Below are 21,831 nucleotides of genomic sequence, written 5' to 3' on the forward strand. Positions count from 1 at the left end.
ATTGGCCCCATTACTAAGGTCACCAACACATCTATTGGTCTCTGAGTGTTTCCAAGGGTATGGAAGTCGGCCATAATAACGGCCATCTTTAAATCAGGCGACCCTGCTGACGTGAGTAACTATAGGCCCATTAGCATACTACCTGTGGTGTCAACAACTGATTGCCCACCTCAACAACAGCCCCTTCACATTACACTCCATGCAGTTTGACTTCAGAGCGAAACAATCCACATCTGGAAAATGAAAGTGAAGTCCAATATGGACAAAGGGGCGTTGTTGGAGCTGTGTTTCGGGACCTAAGGAAGGCTTTTGATACTGTTAACCATGAGATTCCCATCACAAAATTGTCCAAGTTCAACTTTTCCCCTGATGCCTTGAGATGGAGGAAATCATACCTTGAAGGCAGAACTCAGTGTCAGAGTGAGCAATAAGCTGTCGCCCACTCTTAGCTATGATGTGGGCGTACCCCAAGGGTCAATACTGGGGCCCCTCCTGTTCAGCCTGTATATTAATGATCTGCCTTCTGTCTGTACTGGGTCTGAAATTCAAATGTATGCAGATGACAGAGTGATATATGTGCATGCAAAGAGCAAACAACAAGCGTAACAAGAACTCACTACTGTAATGGTCCAGGTTACAAAGTGGCTCAGTGACTCGTGTTTGCATCTCAATGTGTGGGCCTCACAAAGAGGGCAACAGATGCTACTGAGCCAGATGTCTATGTGTCAGGGGAGAAGCTCCCGGTGGTATCTGATTTTAAGTACCTTGGCATCATACTTGATTCCAACCTCTCTTTTAAAAAGCATGTGAAAAAAGGTCATTCAAATAACCAAATTCAACCTAGCTAATTTCTGATTTATATGAAATTGTTTGACTACAGAGGTAGCAAAACTGTACTTCAAATCTATGATACTCCCCCACTTAACATACTGCTTGACTAGTTGGGCCCAAGCTTGCTGTACAACATTAAGACCTATTCAGTCAGTCTATAAAGAGGCTCTCAAAGTGCTTGATAGGAAGCCCAATAGCCATCATCACTGTTACATCCTCAGAAAGCATGAGCTCCTGAGTTGGGAAAATCTTGTGCAATACACCGACGCATTGTCTTGTATTCAAGATCCTAAATGGCCTGGCTCCTCCTCCACTCAGTATTTTTGTTAAACAGAAAACCCAAACATATGGCAGCAGATCCACAAGGTCTGCCATGAGAGGTGACTGTATAGTTCCCTTAAGGAAAAGCACCTTTAGTAAATCCGTTTTCTCTGTGAGAGCTTCCCATGTCTGGAATACACTGCCATCAGACACACATAACTGCACCACATATCACACTTTCACAAAATGGTTGAAGACATGGCGAAAGGTCAATCAGATTTGTGAACATGGTCCCTAACTGTGTGTTGCCGCTTTCCATGTTTGTTGTCTGTAGCTTGTGATGTGTGGAAACACTTTGTTGCTTTATTGAATTTTGTCTTGCTGCTTTTTGTTCTATGTTGCTATGTCTGTATGCTACATCTTGCGTTTCCTATGTTGCTATGTCTGTATGCTACGTCTTGCTTATCCTATGTTGCTATGTCTGTATGCTACGTCTTGCTTATCCTATGTTGCTCTGTCTGTATGCTACGTCTTGCTTTTCCTATGTTGCTATGTCTGTATGCTACGTCTTGCTTATCCTATGTTGCTATGTCTGTATGCTACGTCTTGCTTATCCTATGTTGCTCTGTCTGTATGCTACGTCTTGCTTATCCTATGTTGCTATGTCTGTATGCTACGTCTTGCTTATCCTATGTTGCTATGTCTGTATGCTACGTCTTGCTTATCCTATGTTGCTCTGTCTGTATGCTACGTCTTGCTTATCATATGTTGCTATGTCTGTATGCTACGTCTTGCTTATCCTATGTTGCTATGTCTGTATGCTACGTCTGGCTTATCCTATGTTGCTATGTCTGTATGCTACGTCTTGCTTATCCTATGTTGCTATGTCTGTATGCTACGTCTTGCTTATCCAATGTTGCTATGTCTGTCTGCTACGTCTTGCTTATCCTATGTTGCTCTGTCTGTATGCTACGTCTTGCTTATCCTATGTTGCTATGTCTGTATGCTATGTCTTGCTTATCCTATGTTGCTATGTCTGTATGCTACGTCTTGCTTGTCCTATGTCTCTATTGTCTATATTGTAATTGTTTTTAATAACCTGCCCAGGGACTGCGGTTGAAAATTAGCCTGCTGACTAAATCAAATCAAATCAAATTTATTTTATATAGCCCTTCGTACATCAGCTGATATCTCAAAGTGCTGTACAGAAACCCAGCCTAAAACCCCAAACAGCAAGCAATGCAGGTGTAGAAGCACGGTGGCTAGGAAAAACTCCCTAGAAAAGCCAAAACCTAGGAAGAAACCTAGAGAGGAACCAGGCTATGTGGGGTGGCCAGTCCTCTTCTGGCTGTGCCGGGTAGAGATTATAACAGAACATGGCCAAGATGTTCAAATGTTCATAAATGACCAGCATGGTCGAATAATAATAAGGCAGAACAGTTGAAACTGGAGCAGCAGCACGGCCAGGTGGACTGGGGACAGCAAGGAGTCATCATGTCAGGTAGTCCTGGGGCATGGTCCTAGGGCTCAGGTCCTCCGAGAGAGAGAAGGAGAGAATTAGAGAACGCACACTTAGATTCACACAGGACACCGAATTGGACAGGAGAAGTACTCCAGATATAACAAACTGACCCCAGCCCCCGACACATAAACTACTGCAGCATAAATACTGGAGGCTGAGACAGGAGGGGTCAGGAGACACTGTGGCCCCACCCGAGGACACCCCCGGACAGGGCCAAACAGGAAGGATATAACCCCACCCACTTTGCCAAAGCACAGCCCCCACACCACTGGAGGGATATCTTCAACCACCAACTTACCATCCTGAGACAAAGCTGAGTATAGCCCGCAAAGATCTCCGCCACGGCACAACCCAAGGGGGGCGCCAACCCAGACAGGATGACCACATCAGTGAATCAACCCACTCAGGTGACGCACCCCCTCCAGGGACGGCATGAGAGAGCCCCAGCAAGCCAGTGACTCAGCCCCTGTAATAGGGTTAGAGGCAGAGAATCCCAGTGGAAAGAGGGGAACCGGCCAGGCAGAGACAGCAAGGGTGGTTCGTTGCTCCAGAGCCTTTCCGTTCACCTTCCCACTCCTGGGCCAGACTACACTCAATCATATGACCCACTGAAGAGATGAGTCTTCAGTAAAGACTTAAAGGTTGAGACCGAGTTTGCGTCTCTGACATGGGTAGGCAGACCGTTCCATAAAAATGGAGCTCTATAGGAGAAAGCCCTGCCTCCAGCTGTTTGCTTAGAAATTCTAGGGACAATTAGGAGGCCTGCGTCTTGTGACCGTAGCGTACGTGTAGGTATGTACGGCAGGACCAAATCAGAGAGATAGGTAGGAGCAAGCCCATGCAATGCTTTGTAGGTTAGCAGTAAAACCTTGAAATCAGCCCTTGCTTTGACAGGAAGCCAGTGTAGGGAGGCTAGCACTGGAGTAATATGATCAAATTTTTTGGTTCTAGTCAGGATTCTAGCAGCCGTATTTAGCACTAACTGAAGTTTATTTAGTGCTTTATCCGGGTAGCCGGAAAGTAGAGCATTGCAGTAGTCTAACCTAGAAGTGACAAAAGCATGGATTAATTTTTCTGCATCATTTTTGGACAGAAAGTTTCTGATTTTTGCAATGTTACGTAGATGGAAAAAAGCTGTCCTTGAAATGGTCTTGATATGTTCTTCAAAAGAGAGATCAGGGTCCAGAGTAACGCCGAGGTCCTTCACTAAAACCGGCACTTTTACTGAAACGTTGATTAATGTGCACTGTCCCTGTAAAAATAAAATAAACTCAAACACTTTACATGTTGAGTTCATATTTTTGTTATTTTTGTATACATACAACTCATTTTAAAGCTTGATTTAATGTTTTATGAATTATGCTACGTAGGGGAGTGAAAATGTAAGGGAGTTACCCCACATTTCTCTTTATCTCTCTTTTTAATGTAGGAGTCAAGTTTCACCCCTAAACCAAGAATCAGACAAGCAACAGATTTACAATTTTATTCACAATGCACTTTGTATTTAGCAGGTAAGAAAGTTCCACTGAAATTGAGTTCTTGTTATTTAGCGATATTGATGTTCATTTGTACTACTTTATTTGTCAATGTATGTACCTTTTTATTTTAAATTCTGTTGTTGTTTCATGGCCAAATTTATAAAACATTTCTCAAATTCCTTTTTTATCCAAATGTTATATTAGGCTAATATAACATTTGCTGTAATAACATTGTGGCTTTGGAAATGTTTGATCTGGCTGTGTTTCTATCAGTAGACGTTGTCTGTGGATACTGCACACGTATCAGAAACGATTTGATACTATTTGTAAATAAAAACCTTGATGTGGCTGTTTGAATGTTTGTTTACTAATCAGTTTATGTTCTTGAATTCCATTCTGACCTCAGACTGCACCTGACGTCTTGTTTGACCTGTCTGTTTCCCTCACTGCTGATAGCCTGCTACTAACACCCAGCACACACAATCAATCTCTCAGCAACCCAATGTGGCCACACTACAGTACCCACAGGTCACCACATCAGGGCAGGCGGCGCTAGAGATGGGGTGGCCTATACCAGTGGAGGCTGCTGAGGGGAGGATGGCTCATATAATGGCTGGAACAGAGCGAATGGAATGGTATCAAACTATGTGTTTGATATATTTGATACTAGTCTACTCATTCCGCTCCAGTCATTACCATGAGTCCGTCCTCCTAAATTAAGGTGCCACCAACCTCTTGTGTCCTATACAGTGGAGATTTGCTTGATTGACCCCATTTGACCTTGTTGTCCATGCAGGCACTCACAGCTCAGGTGTGAACTTAGACCACACATTTAAGCCTGAAGATCTTGCTCCAGCTAATGCAGGTGTCAAACTCATTCCATGGAGGGCCTAATGTCTGTGGGTTTTTGTGAGGGGAAGTTCCTTACTAATTAGTGACCTTAATTCATCAATCAAGTACACGAGAGGAGTGACAACCCACAGACACAATGATTTTGACAAGTGCCCTAATGTCTCTTCCTGCCCTTCCTTGTTGGAACATGGAATCTCCTTTGAGTACCAGCATCACTCAGGAGATAGGCCAGACTGTGCCAGTCACTGATTCCTAAACGGTGGATCAAGACCCAATTGGACCATGGCCGGATTTGGTCTGGGTTGTAGGGTTGTCTATATTTGGTGGGTCACACCATAGATTTAGATCAACCTCGCATCATTGAATCTGTCCCATTACGACGTCTGTGAGAGCATGGACAGGGCCATTGAAGCCATCTCCATTTTGAAGCAGTCCATTTTCTTCTGCTGTCACCTGCAGTTATGGAATATTTGCTCACAAGTATAATTCATTGGCTGATCCCACCTGATTACCCAGATGGAATCATGTGATCCTTCCTTAACCCATAGAAAGACCCACCCAGTTGACTACATCAAAATGGTAAAAGTCCTCAATGGTGCCACCCATGCTAAATCGACCTTTGGGGCCTTAGTTATTCTCTATGGGTCACGCAAACACTTGGGCTATAAGTGGGTAACAATTAGGGTTGCAAAACTACAGGAATTTTCAATAAATTCCTTGGTTTTCCACAAATCCTGGTTGGATTTCCTGCTTATTCTGGGAAATCTCCAACCAGAATTTCAGGAAAACCAGGGAATTTATTGAAAGTTTCCAGAATTTTGCAACCCTAGTCACAATGGAAAAAAGGTCTGGGGAATAATGTTCACTGTAATAAAAACATTTAGAATTTGATCTGCAGACATCTGTAAACTAAGTCTAATAATAATCACTCAAACACACAGGAGTATTGTCTCAGTTCACGTTTTATTGTTTCACAACAGTTGAGTGGCACCCGTGTACCGTGGTTTTGTTTAAGCTACATATAGCACAGATGACCTATCCATCTTTACATTGCTGTAAAACAAAAATAAATAAATACTAAATCAAACACTATCCCAGGTAGTGGTGTTGGGGTCTGGGGGACAGAAGTAGTGGTGTTGGGGTCTGGGGGACAGAAGTAGTGGTGTTGGGGTCTGGGGGACAGAAGTATTCATTAGTGTCCTTTCTCACAAAAGTCTGTCTCTTTGTTGAGTTGGAACAGTGTGACGTCCCAACTCCATTTTGGCAACTTTGCACTTCAAGAATACCCAGACAGGTCTACTGTGTTTCAGTGTCGTGTAGTGTACAGCAGCCCTGCCTGTAGGTTGGCTCGCTGCTGTGTGTCTGTCACACCAAACACTCAGAGAATAACTAGAGAAGACTAAGAGATATTTTTTTTTTGTACATAGACTTTCCTATGTGAACAACATTTAGAGTAAAACTTCTGTAGTTTAGTTATCAGAGCTGGAAGTGATCAAAATATGGATTTGTAAAGCCTTCATCACAACCCGTGAGGATGATGCAGGACAATCCTAATTCTGGATTTTCCATATTCATTCTAATGAAATGTTAATCCAATGAAAAACAACTAATGCAAATATCTACGAGTCAATTCGGGCATAATGTATCATTAGACATGTATCCTTAACATTGTTATTCATTTAATACATTTGAATATTTCAGCAATTACATAATATTGAAAGATATATTAGTGCTCCATGTTTGTTGTCCTTTTCAATTCAATCACATGAAGAGGAATCTGATGCCTTTTCCTGGCTTGACTGATGATTCAACCTCAGAACCATCCTTTCAGTTCTCATAATAGACAGGTCATTTCAGACTTATCATAGGGTGATGTCCCAATAACCCCCCATAGCTTGCTTTCCTTTTAGGTCACAGATCTGACAGGATTGGATGGGCATCAGTATTATGAAGGACACCTATCCAGCCCTTTCATATATCCATGATGGTTATGGTGGAAAGAAAGCCATTACAGGCATCTGGGACACGTTTGTGCTTCAGTGAGCCTCATTCATTCAGGCTCTTAGAGGGTAAGAGGTTCCTTCAGGATGGTGCAACATTATCAACAGTACAGATAGAAATAGAAGGTATAGAAATGACAGGATTCCCTGTTCCATACCGCATAGAACCATGCCTGTTCTATATTAGACATTTCTATCCTAAATGTTTTGTGATGTCATCACTCTCCTGTCTTGAATAATCTAAATGTTCCAATTGGAGGTTGATTCTATTGTGTCAACAGGGAACAATAACAATCTTTCTCAAATGTACCCAACACTAACACGAGTCTGGTCCATCTGTGTGTATGGAGGATTAACCCTCATCTCCACATGCAGTTCTACAGTAGCTCTTACAAAACAAAAGATGTAACAAACAAAATAAACAATAAATTAAATCTATGTGTTGTAAACAATATTCTAACAAGTATTTACAAAAAAATGAAGTATACATTGTAATAAGCTGCCGTTGTAACTTCTTAAAACCCACTGTAGCGTATTATAGAGTTGGGTTTAACAGTTTACGTGTCTGTATGAGGGAGTTTATTAACAGTCTTGTGAAGGAAACGCCAGTGGTCATTGACAAGAGTCGTCGTCTTTTAGTGTTCACTGCTCAATTGTTGCCTTATTGGTCAGTTTTTCTAGGAACATTTCCAATGGATGGTTGATCATAACAAATTTAACATGAGAATGACATTTTTATGGTCTAAGGCTAAGCCGTAAGGACCAGCGTCATCTCATTCATAGAGGCTAAAGTATTAAAGTGGGACTTTGATAATGCTGATATAGACATGCTAACCTGGAGCCAAGATGTTAGAATAAAGCACAGCAGACAACTAGGGCTGCATCTTAACAGGTTAAAGTGGCTTCCTCAGCCGCCGGGCATTCTGTCCTTCACACAGTGACCGGTTAGAACTGGTCCGTTGCCCCAATGTTAGATCAGTTACAGATGGAGAGGAAGTCACTTCAGACTGATGAGTTGCAGCCTGTTTGTGATGGAAGGTTCAGCGGCCCTGCTTGCTACCCTGAATAAAACACATTTATTTCACAGTTCACTTCAACTTCACGGAAAAGAAGGAAGGAGAGGTGTAGTGACAAGAAGGAGGCTTTGAGTGAGTGAACTAACTGTAGTATATAGGGTAGTAGTGGACACTTTGTAGTGTGGTAGCGTACAGAGCAGCCTCTAGCAGCAGCAGACAGTAGTGAATGAGTGGTGAACTCCTGAACTGCCGGTTTGTGCTGGCCAGTCTCTTAAACAGGATAGCAACAAGTCCTCCTCACAAAGAAAGAAAGAAAGAAAGATGGGAAAAAAGTGAGGAATGAAATTAATCTAGGGAGGAGAGAAAGGCTTGTGTCCCATGTTGGAATGAGAGATGTAGAAGGAATGTTCTACGGCTGTTCCTCATTCTTCTTTAACGATATGCGTTTCTTCCTGGCAGCCAGCATCTCATAGAAGGGGTCTACGCTGACCGCAGAGCTGGAGAGAGGGATGGAAGAAACAGAATAGAAGAATGGTCTGATGCATTTCTGAAATGTATCCATCCATACACCCTACTCTCCCTTCATGCCTGCCTGCCTGCCTCCCTACGCACTTGATGTGGTGGATCCATTCGTCTTTCTCCTCAGGTGTGGGGGCAGAGATGCGGTACACGTTGTGGTTCCCCTCCACCACTCTGCCGTCTGCCTCCGTCTTACAGGCCTTGATCAGCTGACCACGGTTGTTGGGGATGTACAGCTCAAAGCAGTTCTGGGAGGGAAGAGCGGGAGTCAGGAGAAATGGTGCAGTGATAATGTCCTATGTTGACATTCTAAATGTATTGATAACAAACTCACAGGTTTCCTGGGGTCTTCAACCTCCCGGATACTCAGGTTCTCTAGGGGAATGATACCTCTGGGCTCCTTATCCTGAACACACACATTATCCACACTGTAGTACAGAACACTGATCCACGTTACAATGTTCTGTTACATAGCTCTTTGCCGGATTACATTTCACATTGCTCTACAGTGGCACTTTGGCAGCTATAATGTTGACTCACTGTAGTATACTCAAAGTAGTAAAGGCAGTTGTCTGTGAGAATGAACCATCTTCTTTTCCAGGTCTTCACCCGTCCTCCTGAAATACGAACAGACCAATAGAGGCATGAGACAGGGTGGTATCTGGAGGTCAGCAGAATCCCCACTGGACTGGAGAAACTCATTCCACTTGACTGCTCCACATACTGAAGCAAATATTCCATTACTACACAACACCTTCAGTATATTACAGTTATTCAGACAGCTTGTATAGCCTTACATGTCCAATGTTACTGTGCCTTTGTATGTCAATTCATCTCACACGGTAATATGTGACATCTGATGTCTGTCAAAAGGCATATGTGGACAATAACTTTTCTTCTATATGCCTGTTGGCCATTTTGGTTCCATAAGAATGATATTGTTTCTCATGGACCCATTCTCCCAGTACATACCTCCTGAGAAACAAGCGGCAGCAGCAGAGTGTGGAAATCACAGGGAGAAGCAGAGACAACAGGGACCAGAGGTTTTGGGGGAGGGAGGGAGGGAGAAGACGGCAGAGATATTAGTGACAAACAGATCACAGACCCCACCATGCGAGAGGAGACGGTTCAGACTGCCATGATGCAAGAGGGTGAGGTACTGAGGGAAGCTCCATGTAGAAGTCGCTCATAGACACATATCTAGGATCAGTTTACTGTGCCCCAATCCTAATCTTAACATAGCGGAGAAAACACAAACTGATCTTATATGAGAATCCAAGGGCAGCTCCCTCAGTGTGGACAATTCTGTCTATTTACCCATCATGCAATGGCAGTCTTGAGATCATAATACATGGACGATGTTTTAGGCAACATTGCTGGACAACAAGTCTGGCAATATTGCCTCAGAACATTGGCGGTGTATCATTATCTTTAGTGTAAACTTGAGAGAAGGAAGCAGGCACATAACAGCACAAAGCCTTAGGAGAGAGAGCACACAAGGTTACGCTCACTATCCAAAAACCCTGGGGCTGATCAGGACCGTTACAGACATTACAGAATGTTAATATATTTTTAAGCCATCCAAATAATCCATATTTGGTTTTGAAACTACCTTGAGGTGATCAGCAGAGAGAAGCCGCAGTACCCCCCCCCCACCACCCGGCGTCGCCACGGCCAACTCACCTAGTTTGAGGAGCCAGCCCTCTCTGTCGGGGTTGAAGAAGGTGTGTGTCAGGTCGTTCCCATCATCCTCAGGGATCTTGAAGGGCTCGTTCTTGATGCTGTCATAAAGATTCTGTGGTAGACAGAGACAAGAGACATTCAGAGAAGTTGGGTTAAATGCGAAAGACAGATTTCATTTGAATGCATTCCGTTGTACAACTGGTATTCACCTTTCCTTTCCATTGAGGAGAGACTAACAGCAGGGAGATTCACTATAACACACTGATATTTTATCTGAACGAGAGCTTCATTCCACTGAACCCCTCCAAACTGATGAAAAAAGATGAACAATCACTCAGTCAACGACACCTCACTTCCACAGAAACTCCCCTAGCCCCTCCCCATAGCTCCTATGTTCCCCTCCCTTACTCACTCGGAGCAGGTCCTCTGGCAGGTCTCCACCCTCGTTGATGCCTCTGTTCATGGAGATGAAGCGGTCCAATCCAGGCTTGTCTCTCACGTTGGGGTTGTGGAGGCTGGTGTTCAGCATGATGATAGCAAACGACAGCACATAGCACGTATCTGAGGAGAGAGCGGAACCATAGGATGAGAAGTGGCTAGTAGACCTCTGTGTTGTAACAACGGTAAGTGTGTGTACCAGTGCTCTGGAAGACCCCAGGGTTGCAGTGACAGTATCTCTGGGCAAAGGCCTCCATCATCCTGTCAATCTTCTGAGCCTCGCCAGGCAGACGGAAACTCCACAGGAACTGCCTGCAGGTTTCACACAAAGGTCAGAGGTCAAAAGGTCAGAGAGAGCACTGGCAGTCATGGTAACAAAGATGCTGATGTAGTGTTTTTATCCTCTACAATTTGAAAATGATGTAGTTTTTTATAAAATGTCAGAGCTTATCTTAGAGGACACCCCAGCTTACCTGAGAGCCTGGACCAGGTTGAGATCAGTGAACTCATGAAGGTCAACAAACGCCTGCAGAACCTTGAGATTAAAGTCCTCCCTACAGGAGAGAAGAGGAACGTAGACTTCTGATGCTGTTCAGCCCAACAATAACAAAGACAATAGCAAGGTAGAGAGAGGGAATGGTTACCTCTCTCCCAGGTAGTCTCCTATAGCAGTCTTGTTGAGTCCCTCTCCTTTGTACAGGAACTGGGCAACATCCTCTTGAGTGTGTCTGAGCAACTCATTCTCCACCAGGAACACAATACCCTACACAGACAGACACACAGACATACAAACTACAATCAAAAGAGAGTAAACGCTTCAAGAGATTGATGAGAAGACAGACAGGAGAGGGGTTGTGGTGAAAGAGAGGGGTTGTGGTGGGAGGGGGGTGTAGAGTAAAGCTGATCAGATTGATGTATCCATTCCATGTCCCCTTTTCACCTTTTTGGGGTCCATGTTAAACTTCTTCCTTCCCATGGCCACATGCCTGTTCTTCTGTAAAGTTTTACTGCAGGGAGGAAAGACAAGGAGTGAATCTCATTCAACACAATACCTCTTCATCAATTATACATACAGTTAGAGGGAAGTCACACTAAAGTAGCTCTTAGAAATGCTACATTGACTGAAAACACAATCTCATTTGCAGCTATGACCTGGGGAAGTTGCCGGGGAGGGGAGAACAGTCGAAGAAGCCAATAGGATGCTATCATTTTTTACATAAACTTAAAAGTGAAGTTGCCATAGATGCAATATTGAGTAAAAACAGAGTTAACCTGAATGCATAGGAAGTTATTTTGGGAAACACGGCTGTCACATGGACTCTCTCTAATCATCCCATTATAATTCAACTTCAGATACACCAGGGGGGAGGGACTATGCTACAAACTGAATAATGGAACTGATATATTCTGGGGACCATCTGTATGTTTTTCTCACCTGCCCTCTGTGCTGGTCTCCAGTCCCTCCACCTCTATGATGGCCTCTCTGAGCTCGTCTCTGAGCCTCTGGATCTCCTGCAGCAGAGCTCCCTTCCTCCGACGGATGTCCTCCAGCTCAGAGCGCTCCTCTGGACTCAGGTCTACCGGGACTGTAGGGAAGGAGGGAGAAGAGGGATGAGAGAATAAAAGATGGATGGGGATAGAAAAACAGGGAGCATGGAAATGGGAGAGAATGGGAAAATGGTGGGGACAGAGAGAACTAAGTTAAAATTGACCTGAAATAGGACAGTATTCAAAGTCTGTTTGCTACTGTGCATTTCCAAGATGCTTTAAGTTTCTTACTGAAAACAATAAGAAGTTTGAGTAAAAGCTGTGTTTTACAAAACTAGTCATATCCAATCCCATTTTTCAAACAGTTATTCAATTTCCCCTCTCTATTCTTGCTAGTTTCTCCACTCACTGACCTGTACCTAATTCCTCCATTTTGGTTGTCTAGTCAAATGGAAATGTGTGGAAAATCAGGCGGTTGATGACGGGCGTCTCATTGCAGCCTTGATATACTGGAGCACTCAACCTTACAGCCTATTCATTGATAAAGAACAGTTCACAGAGGTCAGAACACCAACTAGTATTACACAGAAGTAGCCTATCAACACAGAACAGAAGTACTGTAGATAAGAGGAAAAACAAAGTTTAAAATCAAATAAGCCAAAACACTGGCTGCAGGGCTTTCACTCTGAAACATTCCATGGAATCCTGACAATCTCTAATGTGACAGCGGGAGTGGTTAGACATGACAAATACTAGTTGGGGACAGAGATAAGATCTACATAAAAAAATATGTTTACACGTCCTCCCTTTCCGAATATGTGAACTATGCAGGACAATTTGCAAAAAAAAAAAAAGTATTAATTCCAAATGACACTTCTCTCTAATTACTGTCAATCCTCAGATGTTTTCAACTAAAGTAAGTAAATGGATTAGGCGTGTTATCAGTGCTGCACTGATTTTTGTAGCTTCTTCGCTCAGAGGATAGATTTTTTTTCTAACACAGCACTAACACACCTGTTTAGACGAATTATCAAGCCACTATCTAATTAGTTGTATCAGGTCAGGAGTTAAAAAATAGAGGCGGCAGTATCGCTGCAAACCACAGTACTACCTCGGTAGAGTGACCAGCCACTATAGTGCCACGATGGGGTTCATGTGTTTAGGATGCTAAATGACATCTGTAAGTCAACAACAACCCCGTTACCCCGCCCCTCAGAATGAGGTGAATAACTAACGAGCAAGCTAGGTTATTCAATGTTTTGATTCTTGACGGACAGTGGGTAAGTTTAACGTGAAATAGTAACCAATACTGTAATGAATGTTAGCTAGCTATTTGGATGAGTGGTCAAACTACAATAAGTAGTTAGCTACAACTAGTTACCCAGTAAGCCTAAAGAGTTAGCTAGCTAGCTAACTAGCGAGTTAACGTTAGCCAGTACTGTATTATTAGCTTACGTCGACTGCGGTTATATGGGACTCTCATATGAGAAACATGCAGTACATTATAATGCATACAACGTTAATATTGTTTAGTGACAACTGTGCTCTAATTGTGTAGTGAAATGCCTGCTGTTACAACTACCTGGCTAGCTGAGTGTTATTATAAGCGAAGCGTTAGCGTAGTGATACTTACTGTAGTCCAGGTCATCCATTTTTGGCGCTTTGCTTTTAGGCATAAATATTTCAGAGTCGACTGTCATTCAATAAATGAAAAAGTAATGGATATATGAAAATATATCCTCCAAATAAAAAGGAAATAAATAAATAACCAGCCTTGCGTACGAAACCTGGGGCACAGACAAAGGAGGTGGTGGTACAGGAAGTGACGCTAACTTTTTGTTTTAAATAAACACGTCCTCCCTTTCGGCCATTTTTGTAAGGAACTTCTGAACCCAGAAAGAAGCCACACAACCAAAGACACTGATAGCAAGCCACTTTCATATGTGACACAAACATCTGAGGTTGTTATGGCCAATATAATAGAACTTGGTTTCTTTCCCAATAACTGCCTGGAAAATGAGTCACTGTATGTTTTTGTTTTTTAATTAAAGGTTCAATGCAGCCGTTTAAAAAAATCTCTATCAAATCATTCCTGGGTAATAATATAAGGAAAATCAAATTTTATTGGTCACATACACATTTGTAGCAGATTTTATTGCGGGTGTAGCGAAATACTTGTGTTCCTAGCTCCTCCAACAGTGCAGTTGTATCTAACAATTCATAACAATACACACATCTTAAAGTAAAATAATGAAATTAATAAATAAATATTTGATTGAGCAATGTCGGAGTGGCATTGACTAAAATATAGTAGAATAGAATACAGTATATACATATGAGATTAGTATATTAAGTACCTTACTGTGATTATTTTTGTTCATTTTAATTGAAAACAAACTAAAATAACTTTTTTAGCAAAGAGTAATTTCACAAACAAATTTTGCTTGGACTGTCTGGGAGTGGTCTGAGTGGGGAGGATAAAAAAAAACTTGCTGTTATTGGCAAAATAGTTTAACTCTCTTGTTAAGCTTGAATCCTTCTACATCGGCTCTGACGCTCGTCGGATGTTGCAAGACTTGAAAACTATTACAGACTACAAAGGTAAACCCAGACGCGAGCTGCCCAGTGACGCAAGACTACCAGATGAGCTAAATGCCTTTTATGCTTGCTTCGAGGCAAGCAACACTGAAGCAAGCACGAGAGCACTAGCTGTTCTGGACGACTGTATGATAACGCTCACGATAGCCGATGTGAGCAAGACCTTTAAACAGGTCAACATTCACAAAGCCACGGGGCCAGACGGATTAGTAGGACGTGTACTCAAAGCATGCGCAGACCAACTGGCAAGTCTCTTCACTGATATTTTCAACCTCTCCCTGACCGAGTCTGTAATACCTACATGTTTCAAGCAACCACCAAAGTCCCTGTGCCCAGGAAGCGAAGGTAACCTGCCTAAATGATTACCACCCCGAAGCACCCACGTTTGTAGCCATGAAGTGCTTTTAAAAGGTGTTCATACCTCACATCAACAGCATCCTCCCGGATACCCAAGACCTCCAATTCGCATACCGCCCCAATTGCACTCCACACTGCCCTTTCCCACCTGGACAAAAGGAACACCTATTTGAGAATGCTGTTCATTGACTACAGTGTTCAACACCATAGTGCTCACTAAGCTAAGGACCCTGGGACTAAACATCTCCCTCTGCCACATTGATCCTCAACACTGGGGCCCCTCAGGGGTGTGTACTTAGTCCCCTCCTGTACTCCCTGTTCACCCACGACTGCGTGGCCAAGCACGACTCCAACACCATTAAGTTTGCTGACGACACAACAGTGGTAGGCCTGATCACCGACAACGATGAGACAGCCCATAAGGAAGTCAGAGACCTGGCAGTGTGGGGCTAGGACAACAGCCTCTCCCTCAATGTGAGCAAGACAAAGGAGCTGATCGTGGAAAAGGAAAGGGCGGGCCGAATAGGCCCCCATTAACATCAATGGGGCTGTAGTGGAGCGGGTCGAGAGTTTCAAGTTCCTTGGTGTCCACATCACCAACAAACTATCATGGTCCAAACACACCAAGACAGTTGTGAAGAGGGCACAACAACACTTTTTCCCCCTCACGAGACTGAAAAGATTTGGCATGGGTCTCCAGATCCTCAAAGCTCTGACCCCCTCCAATTGGTTTGTACACTGTTGCTTCTCGCTGTTTATTATCAATGCAAAGTCACTTCACCCCTCCCTACATGTACAAAATACCTCAACTAACCTGTACCCCCGCACATGGACTCGGTACCAGGACCACCTGTATATAGCCTTGTTGTTATTTTGTGTTATTTAATTTTTTTACTTTTGTTTATTTGGTAAATATTTTCTTAATTCTTTCTTGAACTCTCATCTTATCTACCAACATAGACAGGGCTCTAACTCCTCTAGCTCCACAATGAAATAGGGTGCAGGCCAGGCAGCAGGCTGTTAGCTTAGTGGAGTCTGCCACTTGCACAGTCAATGTAGTCAGCTCAGCTATCCCCATTGAGACCGTGTCTGTGCCTCGACCTAGGTTGGGCAAAACTAAACATGGCGGTGTTCGCCTTAGCAATCTCACTAGGATAAAGACCTCCTCCATTCCTGCCATTATTGAAAGAGATCGTGATACCTCACATCTCAAAATAGCTTCTAGTCATGAAACCTAACTGAGGAACTCAATAAGATAAGAAACTAGCTCCCTGGTATATAAAAAATACCTGAGCTCTGAAGCAAGCTTCCAGAAAATTGGAACGGAAATGGTGCCACACCAAACTGGATGTCTTCCGACTAGCTTGGAAAGACAGTACCGTGCAATATCGAAGAGCCCTCACTGCTGCACGATCATCATATTTTTCCAACTTAATTGAGGAAAATAAGAACAATCCGAAATTTCTCTTTGATACTGTCGCAAAGCTAACTAAAAAGCAGCATTCCCCAAGTGAGGATGGCTTTCACTTCAGCAGTAATCAATTCATGAAGTTCTTTGAGGAAAAGTTCATGATCATCAGAAAGCAAATTACGGACTCCTCTTTAAATCTGCGTATTCCCCCAAAGCTCAGTTGTCCTGAGTCTGCACAACTCTGCCAGGACCTAGGATCAAGGGAGCCACTCAAGGGTTTTAGTACTATATCTCTTGACACAATGATGAAAATAATCATGGCCTCTAAACATTCAAGCTGCATACTGGACCCTATTCCAACTAAACTACTGAAAGAGCTGCTTCCTGTGCTTGATCCTCCTATGTTGAACATAATAAACAGCTCTTTATCCACCGGATGTGTACCAAACTCACTAAAAGTGGCAGTAATAAAGCCTCTCTTGAAAAAGCCAAACCTTGACCCAGAAAATATAAAAAACTATTGGCCTATATCAAATCTTCCATTCCTCTCAATTTTTTTTGAAAAAGCTGTTGCGCAGCAACTCATTGCCTTCCTGAAGACAAACAATGTATACGAAATGCTTCAGTCTGGTTTTAGACCCCATTATAGCACTGAGACTGCACTTGTGAAGGTGGTAAATTACCTTTTAATGGCGTCAGACCGAGACTCTGCATCTGTCCTCGTGCTCCTAGACCTTAGTGCTGCTTTTGATACCATCGATCAGCACATGCTTTTGGAGAGATTGGAAACCCAAATTGGTCTACACGGACAAGTTCTGGCCTGGTTTAGATCTTATCTGTCGGAAAGATATCAGTTTGTCTCTGTGAATGGTTTGTCCTCTGACAAACCAACTGTAAATTTCAGTGTTCCTCAAGGTTCCGTTTTAGGACCACTATTGTTTTCACTATATATTTTACCTCTTGGGGATGTCATTCGAAAACATAATGTTAACTTTCACTGCTATGCGGATGACACACAGCTGTACATTTCAATGAAACATGGTGAAGCCCCAAAATTGCCCTCGCTAGAAGCCTGTGTTTCAGACATAAGGAAGTGGATGGCTGCAAACTTTATACTTTTAAACTCGGAAAAAACGGAGATGCTTGTTCTAGGTCCCAAGAAACAAAGAGAGCTTCTGTTGAATTAATCTTGATGGTTGTACAGTTGTCTCAAATAATACTGTGAAAGACCTCAGCGTTACTCTGGACCCTGATCTCTCTTTTGACGAACATATCAAGACTGTTTCAAGGACAGCTTTTGCCCGTCAACGTAACATTACAAAAATCTGAAACTTTCTGTCCAAAAATGACGCAGAAAAATTAAGCCATGCTTTTGTTACTTCTAGGTTAGACTACTGCAATCCTCTACTTTCTGGCTACCAGGATAAAGCACTAAATAAACTTGTTAGTGTTAAATACGGCTGCTAGAATCCTGACTACAACCCAAAAATGTGATTATTACTCCAGTGCTAAATCAAATCAAATCAAATTTTATTTGTCACATACACATGGTTAGCAGATGTTAATGCCAGTGTAGCGAAATGCTTGTGCTTCTAGTTCCGACAATGCAGTAATAACCAACAAGTAATCTAACTAACAATTCCTAATCTACTGTCTTATACACAGTGTAAGGGGATAAAGAATATGTACATAAGGATATATGAATGAGTGATGGTACAGAGCAGCATAGGCAAGATACAGTAGATGGTATCGAGTACAGTATATACATGTGAGATGAGTATGTAAACAAAGTGGCATAGTTAAAGTGGCTAGTGATACATGTATTACATAAGGATGCGGTCGATGATATAGAGTACAGTATATAGGTATGCATATGAGATGAATAATGTAGGGTAAGTAACATTATATAAGGTAGCATTGTTTAAAGTGGCTAGTGATATATTTACAACATTTCCCATCAATTCCCATTATTAAAGTGGCTGGAGTTGTGTCAGTGTGTAGGCAGCAGCCACTCAATGTTAGTGGTGGCTGTTTAACAGTCTGATGGCCTTGAGATAGAAGCTGTCTTTCAGTCTCTTGGTCCCAGCTTTGATGCACCTGTACTGACCTCACCTTCTGGATGATAGCGGGGTGAACAGGCAGTGGCTCGGGTGGTAGATGTCCTTGATGATCTTTATGGCCTTCCTGTAACATCGGGTGGTGTAGGTGTCCTGGAGGGCAGGTAGTTTGCCCCCGATGATGCGTTGTGCAGACCTCACTACCCTCTGGAGAGCCTTACGGTTGAGGGCGGAGCAGTTGCCGTACCAGGCGGTGATACAGCCCGCCAGGATGCTCTCGATTGTGCCTCTGTAGAAGTTTGTGAGTGCTTTTGGTGACAAGCCGAATTTCTTCAGCCTCCTGAGGTTGAAGAGGCGCTGCTGCGCCTTCTTCACGATGCTGTCTGTGTGAGTGGACCAATTCAGTTTGTCTGTGATGTGTATGCCGAGGAACTTAAAACTTGCTACTCTCTCCACTACTGTTCCATCGATGTGGATAGGGGGTGTTCCCTCTGCTGTTTCCTGAAGTCCACAATCATCTCCTTAGTTTTGTTGACGTTGAGTGTGAGGTTATTTTCCTGACACCACACTCCGAGGGCCCTCACCTCTTCCCTGTAGGCCGTCTCGTCGTTGTTGGTAATCAAGCCTACCACTGTTGTGTCGTCCGCAAACTTGATGATTGAGTTGGAGGCGTGCGTGGCCACGCAGTCGTGGGTGAACAGGGAGTACAGGAGAGGGCTCAGAACGCACCCTTGTGGGGCCCCAGTGTTGAGGATCAGCGGGGAGGAGATGTTGTTACCTACCCTCACCACCTGGGGGCGGCCCGTCAGGAAGTCCAGTACCCAGTTGCACAGGGCGGGGTCGAGACCCAGGGTCTCGAGCTTGATGACGAGCTTGGAGGGTACTATGGTGTTGAATGCCAAGCTGTAGTCGATGAACAGCATTCTCACATAGGTATTCCTCTTGTCCAGATGGGTTAGGGCAGTGTGCAGTGTGGTTGAGATTGCATCGTCTGTGGACCTATTTGAGCGGTAAGCAAATTGGAGTGGGTCTAGGGAGTCAGGTAGGGTGGAGGTGATATGGTCCTTGACTAGTCTCTCAAAGCACTTCATGATGACGGAAGTGAGTGCTACGGGGCGGTAGTCGTTTAGCTCAGTTACCTTAGCTTTCTTGGGAACAGGAACGATGGTGGCCCTCTTGAAGCATGTGGGAACAGCAGACTGGTATAGGGATTGATTGAATATGTCCGTAAACACACCAGCCAGCTGGTCTGCGCATGCTCTGAGGGCGCGGCTGGGGATGCCGTCTGGGCCTGCAGCCTTGCAAGGGTTAACACGTTTAAATGTTTTACTCACCTCGGCTGCAGTGAAGGAGAGACCGCATTTTTCCGTTGCAGGCAGTGTCAGTGGCACTGTATTGTCCTCAAAGCGGGCAAAAAAGTTATTTAGTCTGCCTGGGAGCAAGACATCCTGGTCCATGACTGGGCTGGATTTCTTCCTGTAGTCCGTGATTGACTGTAGACCCTGCCACATGCCTCGTGTCTGAGCCGTTGAATTGGGATTCTACTTTGTCTCTGTACTGACGCTTAGCTTGTTTGATAGCCTTACGGAGGGAATTGCTGCATTGTTTGTATTCAGTCATGTTACCAGACACTTTGCCCTGATTGAAAGCAGTGGTTCGCGCTTTGTTTCACACGAATGCTGCCATCAATCCAAGGTTTCTGGTTAGGGAATGTTTTAATCGTTGCTATGGGAACGACATCTTCAACGCACGTTCTAATGAACTCGCACACCGAATCAGCGTATTCGTCAATGTTGTTATTTGACGCAATACGAAACATGTCCCAGTCCACGTGATGGAAGCAGTCTTGGAGTGTGGAGTCAGCTTGGTCGGACCAGCGTTGGACAGACCTCAGCGTGGGAGCTTCTTTTTTTAGCTTTTGTCTGTAGGCAGGTATCAGCAAAATGGAGTTGTGGTCAGCTTTTCCGAAAGGGGGGCGGGGCAGGGCCTTATATGCGTCGCGGAAGTTAGAGTAACAGCTACAGGGGCTAGCCTCCCTTCACTGGCTTCCTGTTAAGGCAAGGGCTGATTTCGAGGTTTTACTGCTAACCTACAAAGCATTACATGAGCTTGCTCCTAAATATATTTCCGATTTGGTTCTGCCATACATACCTACACGTACGCTACGGTCACAAGACGCAGGCCTCCTAATTGTCCCTAGAATTTCTAAGCAAACAGCTGGAGGCAGGGCTTTCTCCTATAGAGCTCCATTTTATGGAATGGAATGCCTACCCATGTGAGAGACGCAGACTCGGTCTCAACCTTTGTCTTTACTAAAGACTCATCTCTTCAGTGGGTCATATGATTGAGTGTAGTCTGGCCCAGGAGTGTGAAAGTGAACGGAAAGGCTCTGGAGCAACGAACCGCCCTTGCTGTCTCTGCCTGGTTGGTTTCCCTCTCTCCACTGGGATTCTCTGCCTCTAACCCTATTACAGGGGCTGAGTCATTGGCTTACTGGTGCTCTTTCATGCCGTCCCTATGAAGGGTGCGTCACTTGAGTGGGTTGAGTCACTGACATGATCTTCCTGTCTGGGTTGGCGCCCCGGCCAAGATCTTTGTGGGAGTACTTCTCCTGTCTTATCCGGTGTCCTGTGCGAATTTAAGTATGCTCTCTATTTCTCTCTTTCTCGGAGGAGGACCTGAGCCGCAGGACCATGCCTCATACCTGGCATGATAACTTCTTGCTGTCCCTAATCCGGCTAGCCGTGCTGCTGCTCCAGTTTCAACTGTTTTGCCTGCGGCTATGGAACCTTGACCTGTTCACCGGACGTGCTACCTGTCCCAGACCTGCTGTTTTCAACTCTCTAGAGACAGCAGGAGCGGTAGAGATACTCTTAATTATTGGCCATGAAAAGCCAACTGACATTTACTCCTGAGGTGCTGACTTGTTGCACCCTTGACAACTACCGTGATTATTATTATTTGTCCATGCTTGTCATTTATGAACATTTTAACATCTTGGCCATGTTCTGTTATAATCTCCAACCAGCACAGCCAGAAGAGGACTGGCCACCCCTCATAGCCTGGTTCCTTCCTAGGTTTTGGCTTTTCTAGGGAGTTTTTCCTAGCCACCGTGCTTCTACACCTGTATTGCTTGCTGTTTGGGGTTTTAGGCTCGGTTTCTGTACAGCAGTTTGAGATATCAGCTGATGTAAGAAGGGCTATATAAATCAATTTGATTTGACTGTTGGTTAAGGGCTTGTAAGTAAGCATTTCACAGTAAGGTTTACAATTGTTGTATTCGGTGCATGTAACAAATAAAGTTTGATTTTGTCTATTAA

The 21,831-nt window shown here is 43.9% G+C and overlaps 1 protein-coding gene and 1 long non-coding RNA gene across 3 annotated transcripts; one reads left to right on the forward strand and one right to left on the reverse strand.

The window, feature by feature from the left end:
- Window positions 1-5,888: 5,888 nt before the first annotated feature.
- Window positions 5,889-13,899, reverse strand: LOC135520669 (cytohesin-2). Of its 2 annotated transcripts, XM_064946389.1 has the most exons (13): window positions 13,722-13,899; window positions 12,502-12,619; window positions 12,036-12,186; window positions 11,541-11,607; window positions 11,245-11,363; window positions 11,074-11,154; window positions 10,800-10,912; window positions 10,575-10,723; window positions 10,162-10,274; window positions 9,020-9,098; window positions 8,814-8,885; window positions 8,573-8,727; window positions 5,889-8,457 (listed from the first exon to the last, which is right to left on the reverse strand). In XM_064946389.1, the coding sequence occupies exons 2-13, from the start codon at window positions 12,518-12,520 to the stop codon at window positions 8,370-8,372; spliced, it is 1,206 nt and encodes a 401-aa protein (XP_064802461.1). In that variant the 5' UTR covers window positions 12,521-12,619; window positions 13,722-13,899; the 3' UTR covers window positions 5,889-8,369. The 2 variants fall into 2 exon arrangements, with proteins under 2 accessions (XP_064802461.1, XP_064802460.1); XM_064946388.1 differs by lacking the exon at window positions 12,502-12,619 and having other exon boundaries at window positions 9,020-9,096; window positions 10,163-10,274.
- On the forward strand, window positions 13,279-21,831 carry LOC135520670 (uncharacterized). The gene is made up of 2 exons (XR_010452420.1): window positions 13,279-13,368; window positions 21,184-21,831. It is a non-coding gene; the product is annotated as an uncharacterized LOC135520670 (long non-coding RNA).

The sequence above is a fragment of the Oncorhynchus masou genome, chromosome 29, assembly GCF_036934945.1.
Source record: "Oncorhynchus masou masou isolate Uvic2021 chromosome 29, UVic_Omas_1.1, whole genome shotgun sequence".
NCBI classification, from domain to species: domain Eukaryota; kingdom Metazoa; phylum Chordata; class Actinopteri; order Salmoniformes; family Salmonidae; genus Oncorhynchus; species Oncorhynchus masou.

Bases quoted from the DNA above. Each gene is read 5' to 3' on its own strand.
- LOC135520669 (XM_064946388.1), bottom strand. From the start codon at position 13,788: ATGACAGTCGACTCTGAAATATTTATGCCTAAAAGCAAAGCGCCAAAA. The intron at 11,608-12,035 runs GTGAGAAAAACA...TCCTCCCTGCAG, and splicing joins GAGACCAGCACAGAGGGCAG to TAAAACTTTACAGAAGAACA. The intron at 11,364-11,540 runs GTGAAAAGGGGA...CTGTCTGTGTAG, and splicing joins TTAACATGGACCCCAAAAAG to GGTATTGTGTTCCTGGTGGA.